General features: G+C 36.4%; 1 protein-coding gene across 1 annotated transcript in view; it reads right to left on the minus strand.

The window, feature by feature from the left end:
• TAFA4 (TAFA chemokine like family member 4) overlaps positions 1 to 12,325 on the minus strand; it is a 188,110-nt gene that overhangs the window by 7,844 nt on the left and 167,941 nt on the right. The window contains exon 5 of the mRNA XM_031953742.1: positions 1,432 to 1,556. Coding sequence (XP_031809602.1) covers positions 1,432 to 1,556 — 125 coding nt within the window. The remainder of the gene's footprint in view (positions 1 to 1,431; positions 1,557 to 12,325) is intronic.

A 12,325-nucleotide genomic window follows, 5' to 3' on the forward strand; every position in this document is an offset into this window, starting at 1 on the left:
TTATTTCCTGTATATAGTTCATTGTGCATATAATTGTTTTTATGTTTTCTCGGCCATTACATTAGAAGCTCTTTAAGATCAAAGATGGTCTTCTGCTTTTTTGTATCCCCAATTAGCACGGTGCAGATGCTTAACAGATGTTAATTGATTGATTAATCGACTGAAAATATCAACTAGTCAATACTGCTCTTTTCTGCAGAGTAAATATCTTGGGGTTGATGACATAGGGCCATGAGTTATTGTTTTTTTTTCTTCAGTGTACCGTAACCTAGGGCTGGGAAGTGGACACGGCTATACAAATGAATTTCCTAGATGTGCATAAGCTCTATAAAAGACATAAAATGTTTTAGTCAGTCTAAGTCACACTTCCTTGGATTAATAAAGGAAACAAAGTTTTATGACTTCAGAACGATCCTCCAGTGACCCACTACAACAAAGCATTCTTGGTACCACAATGACTTAGAGAACAAAATGATGTGACTATGACTTTTTGGAAGTGCTCGATGAAATGTCACTACTACAAAATAAATTTAGTAAGAGTAGGCCTCACTTCCTAGCACACAGGGTCTAATACCCCTAAGGCATATATATATGGCAATGAGCTATAGAGCAATCCCTGATTATAGAGGGCAGATTTGCTAAGAGTTTGAGTGACGCCCATTAATCTTCATATCCCAAACCCATTTGGCTTGCATTCATTATCTAAAAGTGCTGTTCCATGGCCCCAAAATTCATAGCAAGGAAAAAGTTTTGTGTTGATAAGTGAATGTAAAACACTACATAGAAGAGCATTTAAAGGAGATTATTTTTAGATTTCTAATTTATTAATATCATCAAACATTTAATTGCATATAGTGATAATAATATTCATTAACAGGAAAACAGATTCAGAATTGGAATGAGACCTTAAACAGCTTTATTTTATGGGGAAAACAGAGGGCCAGAGACTGCACAGGTGACTTCTCAAATGTCTTCATTTGTCTCCCCACCATCTATTTAAAATTGGCTTCTATCATTTGAATCACATTTTCTATCAGATAAACAATGATTTTCTTTTTAAAGTGGATTTCTATTTCAGGGATCCATCTGTATGGGGATATTTGCCATAGTGTTTTGATACATTAGCTTGTCATCTAGGGAACCTCGCTTTAAATCAGGCCCACAAAAGAAGTGAATTAAATTTATTATCACTGACTAAAAAACGAGCTAGCCTACCAAATCACAGCTCCATAAAACCTGACATGAAGGAGGATGCTGGGAAATCTCCTTTTAGTAAAGACTAAACCATGGGGTGGCAGGAGAACAACCAGCTTGATCAATGTGAAATACAGTTCTCTCGATGTCTAAATTAGAAAACCATGAAAAGTAAACATCATTAATAACTGGCCATAGACATTGATTCTGTTTGTGGGGTTTTTTTCTCATGCTTACCTTAGTAGTTTTGACTTTGTTGCCACTGCTGCAAGACCAGCCAGAATAATCTGGAAGCACTTTACAATCTTCTCCATCTAGGCATGGATTCATATGACACCACCATTTTTGTAGGACAATGGAGGCTGGAAGAGAAAACCCCAAATTAGAATTATTAAAGAGGCCTTTGTTTTCATTGATCTGAGGGGGGAAACAACATATTCTTTCATGATTAGATTACATAAATATAGCTGTAACAATGATGGAGTGTCTGCATTCATAATTAATCCCCCATCCAGGAAGGGAAGAATAGAAAGAGGTAGGTAGAAAGAGGAAAGGGGAGGAAAGGAAGGAAGGAAGGAAGGAAGGAAGGAAGGAAGGAAGGAAGGAAGGAAGGAAGGAAGGAAGGAAGGAAGGAAGGAAGAAAGGAAGGAAGGAAGGAAGGAAGGAAGGAAGGAAGGAAGGAAGGAAGGAAGGAGGAGGGAGGAGGGAAGGAGGGAGGGAGGGAAGGAGGGAGGGAGGGAGGGAGAAGAAGAAAGGAAAAGAGGGAGGAAGGGAGGGAGGGAGAAGAAGAAATAAAGGAAAAGAGGGAGGAAAGGAGGGAGGGAAGGAGGAAGAAAGGGAAGGAGGGAGGAAGGAAGGAGAGAGGAGGGGAGGGGAAGAGAGGGAGGGGAAGGAGAGAAGAAGGGAGGGAGGGAGGAAGGGAATTATCTTGAGAGAGTCAAATTAAATGAGACCAAACTTATTAAAGATAAAGACAGAGATAAATGTTGCACATGAGTTCAAAAGATCAGCTTGACAAATAAGAGAAATTGCCAGGTCGCATATACCTGCAAGTGCAATCGACAGTGGGATACATGGTTTCAAATTAGGGCAGCCAAATTCCCATTCTGATACCCAAAAGGCCCAGACTTAATAATCCTCGGGGAAAGGTCAAAAGTCATAATTATCCCCCATTTATTTAGAAATATTAACTTCCATTACCTGAATAATACTCTGAAAGAATTCAATTTAAGGGGAATTTCTAATTTATAGAACCATTGATTCTCCATCTGAGAGCTGCTGGCCCGTAGTGACATGTGACTGAAAACAAAGCAGTCATGATGACCCTAGCCCTATCTTCAGTGGGCAGTGGGCAGGACCAATGAGGGAATAGTCCTGCTACTCCCTACCCTGGTCATCTGGAGTACTGTGATCCCTTCTGGGTACTACATTTTAGGAAGGATCTTGTTAAGCTGGAAAGTGTCCCTAGAAAGATGCAAAGTGGTTGAAGCAACTCGACACATTGATCCAGGAGAAAAGAAGACTGGAGTGTTAAGGAGATGTGGCAGCTGTGTTCCTTGACCAGTGGGGAGTTTTAGCAGATACCACTTCCCTTCCATCTCTAAGATTATGAGATGCCATTTCCATTTGAGGGAGGCTCAGAATGATAAAGTGATCAGCAAGTAACACTCTTCAAAAGTAGCAGAGCTGGAATTTAAACACGGGTATTCAGACTCAATTCTGAATGCTCTTTCCATAGCTATTCCATAGTTAAAAGATAAGCAATGTCAATGTTTGGTGAGATTTTAGGCTGAATGGAGTGAGCATCCATCTTTTCCTTACTTTTGCCACCTATAAGCACTGAAGGTAGTCGTGGAGGACAGGAAGATTCATCTGCTTGAATAAAAACCAACCAAAATTAACATTCCAGAGTGAGCTGAGTACAGTCAACTCCACAAAGCACCTGGGCCCAGCAGCAAACCCGTTTCTGAAGTGCAAAGACAAAAACACATTAAAAAATTCCATCCTATCTTCACGTTTCACTTGCTGTTCAGCCATCTGAATAAAACAGAGCCCATCCAGCCACTCTGCCCTAATTCTGATCACTGAGGTGCCACTTGAAGTCAATTATTGCACAGAAACACTCCAAACAAATGGAGAGAGGGAAGGCTGGCACTGGCTGGCTTTCCAGCTGCCTTGTGCTAATTAGCTCACCTGCAGAATACTCCCTTCGACTTGCCTCACCAACTACCCAGCTGGCAGCCAGGAGACCCGCTAATGAAATGATTTGTATTTTCAACCTACAAAGTAGGAAATACAGCAAGATTTATCACCCAGATACCCAGTGCTTGGACAAGTGAGCCACTATTTATGGGATGCTATCCAAAAAAAAAAAAAAAACATCATGGAAAGAAGCATTTGAAGTCAGGAGACAAGGGTTCAAATCTCAACTTTACCAGGTCTAACTTTGGGCAAATCACTGAACCTCTGTGAGTATGAGTCCACCCAGTCCCTCATATTGGAAATAAGGAAGCTGAAATAAGACATCCAAAGCAGGACTTCTTAAACCTTTTTTTTTTTTCATTAGCAACCCCTTTTTCACCTGAAAAAAAAAAGCCTTTATGTGACTATAGGTACATAAAATAGATTTACAAATCAAACATTTATTGACAATAAGTCATAATTTTGTGATCCCCACATTCAGTTATGAAATGTCATATGGTCATGAACCAGAGTTTAAGAAGTTGGGATCTAAAAATCCTTTTATCTCTAAATCTATGGTCTGTGAATCAATTGAAATAATAACATTAAGTGTAATAATATTAAATATTTAATTGAGGGTTTACAAAAAAGCTATAGACATTAACTCATATGATCTTCCCAACAGCTCATGAAGTACGTGTCATTATTATCCCCATTTTATAGATGAGAAACTGAGGCATAAATTGATGATTTGACTTGCCTAGAGTTACACAGCTAGTGAATGTTTCAGGAAGGTTTTGACCCAGATTTCAACATTAAGTCCTATGCTCTGAACAATCTAATTGTTTCAATGAGAGGGAAAAATTTTGTCGTGTTGATTATTCTCCATGTTTTTTTCTCTTTCCCCACTCCTGAAAAAAAAATTAGAGAAGTTTGGTTCATTTCAATTGTTGTTTTAGGAGGATTCAAACTTTTTTGTACACAAAAATCAGCTCAAGTGTTTGGTTCCATCTTCTTACAAATGTTAATTTTTGGTTTTTTACATTTTTAAGTTGGATGATAGTCTCTAATGAAAGGGAAAGTTAGTAAAAGATCATAGGAACTTAGAGCTAGAGCCAGAAGAAAAGCAACAGCTGAAACAGCCAGGTATTTCAATCTCCTCATTTTACAAAGTAGGAAACTGAGACCCAGTGATGATTTACACAAGGTCATAAAGTAGAAGTAGCCTAACCACTATTTTGAATTGAAAACCACTGACTCCAAATCCTTGACACACTACTAAACTGTTGCTCTTCTAGACATGATGGGCAACACTTCTTTCTAACTATAGAGACACATTGTCATGGATAAAATTCTTTATTGATTAAATTCATATCAGTCTAAGAGCTGGAGATCAGGGTTTAGCAAGTCCAAGAAAAAAAGCTGTTATTATCATCCAAAAAGGGTGTTTAGTGGAAATAACCCCCTCCTATTTGAGAGACAATGTGGCTCAGTGGAGATAGAGCTACCTTTGACATTAAGAAGGCCTGGTCCAAATCTTTCCTCTGCCATGCCCTAAGTATATGAACCCGAGAGAGCCACAACTTTTCAGTGATCACATCTCTCCATGACTGTAAGTTTAGCAGCTTTACATTGGTAAAAGGTTTTGGTTACCAATAGCCTTCTATACTGATAAAATGATAGGTATGATAGATAATTCTTTTTTGACTATGTTCAGATCCATATAAGTGGCAAATATAGTCACTCAATTCAATCAAAAATGCCACCAATACTGTTGGGTATCACATAAGCAGTGAGTTGATCACTGACTGACATATGCAAAAATTTTGATTTTTCATAATCCATTCAAATTCTCCTCTTATGCTTTCTTTGTGCTACGGAGATGTGTGGCCTTGGGTTACTGAATGTTTTGCTACTTGAACCTAAGATCTGGTAGATTTTACATAATTGGAAAGATGTTTATCATCCAGAGATCAGTTTAGGTTGAAAGAGGCTCATTTCCAGGAAGATGCATAAGGGGGTGAATTTTAACTATAAGAACTCTTAAAAAATGAAAATTTGTGGGGAAGAAAAAGTAGACTGGAATGCACACATCAACATATGCTTGAACCAGCCCATGGGGTTGATTGTTAAATCTCCAATGTGCTCATTTTTACTTTGGAAATTGGCAAAAGCAACAAATCAGGAACTGATTTGCTGTTTTACTGATAATCAAGACTTAAGTAAATCATGATTCAGATTAAATTCAATAGTAAGTTATGGCTACAATCTTTTTTTTCCAGACAACTGATTGTTAAACATTTAACACCACATTCCCTGGATGGACCTCAATAGAAAGAGTAACCACATAAAAGAAATCCTGTTTCTAAGTAATGGAGTTTGGCAATATATCTGTAACAGTGGTGAGATAAGGTGGTAAACCAGCTTATTTAGGGAGACTGCACTGTGGTCAGCATAATACAAACTTGCACCTGATCTTTTTCCAAGGTAGGGTGATCTGCCCCTCCTTAGGCAATTTAGTACCATCTCACTCCCATCCTCAGGAGTATTGGTGGTGTACTTAGTGCAGACACTCAATTGGCTCTGAACTATGAAGCTCTGGCAATCCAACACTACTGGCAATCACCCTAGTACTGACCTATTACCTAGATAGATTTCCTCATATGAATGCTTATTCTTAGCTAAAGGAGTAGCTATAATTCTCTCTTCCTTTTTTAAATTTCCTAGCTTGGCCCAAACACTTTCAATGCCAAAGGCCCTTTCCACTGTCTTCATGCCATGAAACTTTTAGGATTTCCCTTTTTCCAATGTAAGTTTTCAGCTGGAGTATTGTTGTACTTTAGAATTCTGGGCTCAAGTATCTTACATTTTAGCAAATTTAGAATATTGATGAATTTGATGTGAATACTGATTTTTATGAAAGCCAACCCAGTACATTGGGTAAGGAACTAACCTCTGGAAGAATTTGACACCTACCAATAGTCTGACCCTGGACAAGTCCCTTCAGTGGCCCCAGGAAACTTTCTAAGACTCTAAATTGTCCAGCTGAATTGCATTGATATAAGAACACAAGGAAGGAACAATACCAAAAAAATTAGATTTCTTTTCAAAGTGTTGATTGGTTTTGTCAAAACAAAAAAGTCTCCATCTTTTTTATTTATTTGTGGAAGAATAGATGAATGCACTGCTGGTCAGTATGGTAAAAACTTGGATCTGATCTCTTTCCAAGGTAGGCTGCTCTTCCCCTCCTTAGGCAGCCTAGCATGACCTCTCCTCCACCCTTAGGAGTTCAACATGTTAATATTGGATTTACTACAGATACTCAATTGGCTGTGAACTGCTAAGTAATGGCAATCTTCCAGCCTCAACTTCCTCCCAAAGAAGAAATTAGAAATACATAACATGCCTCTTTTTCATGTTTTTTTTTAATTCTGTTATTTTAAAAAATGTTTCTCAGGGAACAGAGAAAAGAAGGAATATGAATGGGAGTGGCTGTAAAGGTAATGTGAAAACAAAATTTTAAAAAATATGAAACTAAAAAAGAAAATGACATTTTCATTTTCACAAATTAGATTTACAGGTTTATTTCAGGAGTACAGATTTTCAGAGTTGAAAGTCACCTAAGAGGTTATGTAATAGAAATGAATGTCATTTTGAGTCAGAGTCCCATGTAACCTTGAGCACATCATTCCTTGGGCCTGGTTTCTTCATCTGTAAAATGAGAGGATTGGACTAAATGTCCTTTCAGTTCTTTCCAACTCTATATCCTATGAGTCTGTGATTAGAGGTTACCTGGACTAAGAACCTGAACAAAAATACAATAAGTAGTGGACCAGTTTTTGCCTGAAGACTTCCAGTGAGGAAAAATCAGTCAATAAACATTCTATGCTGAGCACTGAGGATACATAAAAAAGCAAAAGTCTTTACCCTGAGGGTAAAGCCCAGGCCTTTCCATCCTCTATCTTCCAAAGTCTAAGTTCATGCTCTTTGTTGTCATGATACTTTGATTTTGTGATCTCATTTTCTGTCCTCCCTTTCTCTTTTGCTTTCACTCTTTCCCAACAAAAGGATCTTTTCCAATGAGTTCCATCTTCTCATTATATGGCTAAAGTATTTAAATTCCCGCCTCAGTATTTGACCTTCCAGTGAATAGCCTAGATTAATTTCTTTAAGTCTCAACTGAGTTGATCTCCTTGCTGTCCAAGGGACTCTCAAAAGTCTTCTCCATCATCACAGTTTGAAAGCATTAATTCCGTAGCACTCGGCTTTCTTTGTAATCCAACTCTCATAGCCATACAGTGCTACTGGATAAACCAGCGCTTTCAGTATATGGACCTTTGTCAGCAAGGTGATGTCTTTGCTTTTTAGTATGCTATTCTGATTTTCCATTTCCTTACAAGCATCAAGTTATCTTTTAATTTCATGAATGCAGTCACTATCTGAAATGATCTTTTGAGTCCAAGAATATAAAATCTGATATTGCTTTCATTTCTTCTCCCTATATTTGCCAGAAAGTGAGGGCACCATTTGCCAAGATCTTAGTTTTTTGATATTAAGCTTCAAATCAGCTTTTATACTCTTTGTTTTATTTTTTACTCTCATCAAAAGACTTCTTATTCCTCTTCACCTTCTGCCATTAGCATAGAATCATCCATATATCTGAGATTGTTGATATCTCTCTCAGGAACCTTAATTCCAACTTTCACATGATCTGTTCTGCATATAAGTTGAATTAATAAGGGGACAATGTACCACCTTATCATAATCCTTTTCCAATCTTAAACCAAGCAATCATTCCATGTTCTGTTCTGTTGATTTGGGGCCCATGTACAGGTTTCTTGGGAGACAAGTAAAGATCTGGTGCTCCTATCCCTTTGAGAAATTGCTGCATTTTATTGTGACTCACATAAAGGCTTTAGCTGAAGTAGATAAATTGGGTTTTTTATTGGTTTTGTTTACTGAGGAGGGATTCTTTGGGGGAAAACTTTTAATTTCTTCATAATCCAGCAAATGCTGACAATTTGGTCTCTAGTTCCTCTGCCTCTTTGAGAACCAGCTTTGTTCTTCAAATCATTCTTGGTTCACATATTGCTGAAGCTTAATTTACAGAATCTTAAACATAATCTTACTGACAAGTGAAATGAGCACAGGTTTTTTTTTTTTTTTGGTAATTTGAACATTCCTTGGCATTGCCCTTTTAAGGATTAATACATAAACCAATCTTTTCCAATCCAGTGGCCATTGTTCTGTTTTCCAAATTTGCTGTCATATGAGTGCAGCACTTTAATAGCATCATCTTGAGGATTTTAAATACTCCAGTACTCCAGTTGAAATTTTATTACCTCCACTAACCTTATTATTAGCAATACATCCTAAGGCCAATTTGACTTCATTATCCAAGATGTCTGGCTCTAAATCAGTAACCATTACATTGAATGATGATCCATATTTATGATTAAAATCATCATGTTGTTGATTTTAAAGTTTTTCTCATATGATTCATTTGTCTATTCTTGTTACCTCTTTCTAATCTCTTGTGCTTTTTTAAAATTTTTATCATTTTTCTTTTTTATTATGCCCATTTTTATATGAAATTTTCCCTTGATCCCTCTAACTGCCTTGAATTGTCTTCTCTTTTCTATTCTATTATTTTCCTCTATTTCTTTGCATTGCTCATTTATAAAAATCTCATCTCTCCTTGCTATGATCTGGAATTCTACACTCAGATATTTCTTCCTCTTTTTCTTTTATCTTTTACTTTCTTTATTTCCTCAGCTACTTTTAAAGTCTCACCAGAATCATTTTGCTTTTTTTTGTTGTTTTTTCTGCAATGTTTTTTTTTTGTTGCTGCCCCTTATACAATGTTGCAAACCTCTCTCCATAGTTCTTGAGATACTCGATCTACTAAAATTAATCCCTTAAATCTGTTCATCAACTCCACTTCATATTCAAAAGAAATGTTTAGGCCATTTACTCTAATGGTTTTTCCTACTTTCTTCAACATAAGTCTGAATTTTGCAATAAGAATTCATGATCTGTATTACAGTTAACTCTAGATCTTGCTTTAAATGACTGTATAGAACTTTGATGGCAAAGCATATAATCAATCTGATTTTTACACTGACCATCTGGTGATATCCATGTGTGAGATCACATTTTGGGGTTATTGAAAAATGTGTAGGGTCACCTTTGAGATTATTGAAAAAAAGTGTTTGTTATAACTTGAGCAATATCTTAACAAAACTCTATTAATCTCTGCCCCATTTCATTTTATACTCCAAGGCCTACCTTGCCTGTTATTCCAATTATCTTTTGATTTCCTGCTTTATCATTCTAATTCACTGTGATAAATTGTCAACTTTTTGTGATTATTTCTAGAGGATGTTGTAGGTCTTCACAGGACTAATGAATTTTGGTTTTTTCAGCATCAATGTTTATATTACTGTGTTGTTGAATTGTCTACCTTAGATTTGAATAGATATCATTGTCATTTTTGAAATTATACCACAGTATTTCTTTTCTCATTCTTTTATTGATTATGAGGGCTATTCCATTTCTTCCGAGATATTCTTGCCCTCAATAACATATTGTGATTTTCTGAATTAAATACACCCATTCCTATCCATTTAAGTATATTAACACCTAAGATGCCAATATTTAATCTTTCCATTTCCTCTTTGACTATATTCAGCTTACCTTAGTTCACAGATCTTATCTTTAATTCCTATGCAATATTGATCTTTGCAGCATTGGATTTTCCTGTAGTCACTAGATATAAATGCAGCTGAGTTTCCAGCTGTTCCTCTGCTCTTTCCCAGCAGCATATTGGATTCATTCCAATCTGATGAACTCATCTTCCAATGACATCTCTTTTATTATTTTAGTACTCTTAATGGGATTTTCTTGATAAAGATACTGGAGTGGTTTGCCATTTATGTCCTTCTCCTGCAGATCATCTTTTGTCAGAACTCTCTGCTGTGGAAAAAGGACCCACCCATGCAAAAATGTTTACAGAAGCCCTTTTTTGTAGTGGCAAGGAACTGGAAATTGAGTGGGTGCCCATTAATTGGGGAATGGCTTAATAAGTTAGGTATATGAATGTAATGGCAATACCATTGTTTTTATGAGAAATGATGAGGAGGCTGATTTCAAAAAAGCCTTCAAAGACTTACATGTACTGATGCTAAATGAAGTACACAGAATCAAGAGAATATTGTATACAGTAACAACAAGATTATGTGATAATCAACTTGATTATTGAATCAACAATGATTCAAGGCAATTCTAATAGACTTGAGACAGAAAGTGCTATACACATCCAGAGAGAGAACTATAGAGACTGAATGTGGATCAAAGCATAGTATTTTTTACATTTTATTATTGTTCTTTATTTGAGGGTTTTTTCTTTTTGTGTTTTCTCCTCTTTTCATCTGATTTTTCTTGTGCAGCATCATAAACATGGAAGTGAACATGTTTAACCTATATTAAATTGCTTGTTGAGATGTGACCGGAAGGAGGAAGGGAGAAAAAAAATTGGAACGCAATGTTTTGCAAACGTGAATGTTAAAAACTATTTTTGTATGCATTGGAAAAATAAGCTACTCAACATAAAAAAATTAATTTTATTTTAAAAAATCTTCACTATGGCCTGTCCATCTTAAAATAGCTAATTTGTGAAAATTTTCACTAGCAACATTGCCATAGAGAGTTCTTGTTTTGTGATTTCAGTCATGTCCAACTTTTTATAGGCTCATTTGGGGTTTTCTTAGCAGTTACTGAAATGGTTTGCCATTTCCTTCTCCAGTTCATTTTAGAGAAACTAAGGCAAACAGGGTTAAAGTCACTTGCCCAGAGCCACACAGCTCATAAGCATTCAAGACTAGATTTGAAGTCATGAAGATGAGTCCTTCTGGTTCCAAACTCAGCACTCTAATTACAGTGCCACCTAACGGCCATGGAGAGATGGAGATCTAAGAAAGACCACCAGCACCTGCAGGAAAATAAATGCTTCTTATCAGGTAGGAGTTGGACCTAGCACTTCCTGCTGGAGCAAGAATTTATTATTTGACCCTTTTTAGCAAAGAGGGCAATTTGAGAATACAGAAGTTTAAACTATGGTAGTCAGAGGAGGGCTATGAGCTGAGACAAAGAACCAGAAGCAACAATCTATTCTAATGGAGAACATATGGCTCCTTAACATACTCTTCTCAACAAGAAAATTAATGTGTAGGAGATACATTTTTCTTTATTTTTACAAAATACTGCACAGTGCTTCAAATGAGAATATCTATTAGGTTCTATTTTAAATATGCCTTTGTGGCAATAAAGGAGTTCTTAATTTTATAAAGTCACTGCAGCTACTTGACATAAAGATTTGGGGCATGGAGGGAAAGTCTGCCTTCATCGGCAACTCATGCTATCACATTGTAATGAATTTCCTCTTCTACAAGCCTCCGATTCCAAAAACTTCATATTCTACATAACTTATGGAGAGCCTGGTTCTTGGTGTGACATCTTTGGCCATTATTTTCCAGGTAAAATATTAATAGGCATTGGTCTGGTCCATTTGTATTGCTCCTTGTTATGCAAAGTTTTCTATATCCCTTGTTTTAAATATATAGTCCATTAAAGAAAAAAAATATGTATTTCTTGGGGTACTTGGACTGTTATACTTTTAAATTAGCCTAAATAAGAATAGGCTCACATCTGGAGATTTAGTTTCTCAAATGTTGATTTAGCTTAATTATATTTACAGAGTTGGGCTTAACTAAAAATTACCTTTTTAGACTGGAAATACAGACAAGAAGATTAAGTGATATCTAAATGGCATATATTTCCCATGGAAATTGAAATTGTTACAGGAATGTCTTCCCAGATGTTAATGATATTTTCTATGTTATTATTTTTGTGAACCTATTGAGCTATTTATTAATTGTAGAGGCAAGTAAGG

This window comes from Sarcophilus harrisii, chromosome 1 (assembly GCF_902635505.1).
Source record: "Sarcophilus harrisii chromosome 1, mSarHar1.11, whole genome shotgun sequence".
NCBI lineage: Eukaryota > Metazoa > Chordata > Mammalia > Dasyuromorphia > Dasyuridae > Sarcophilus > Sarcophilus harrisii.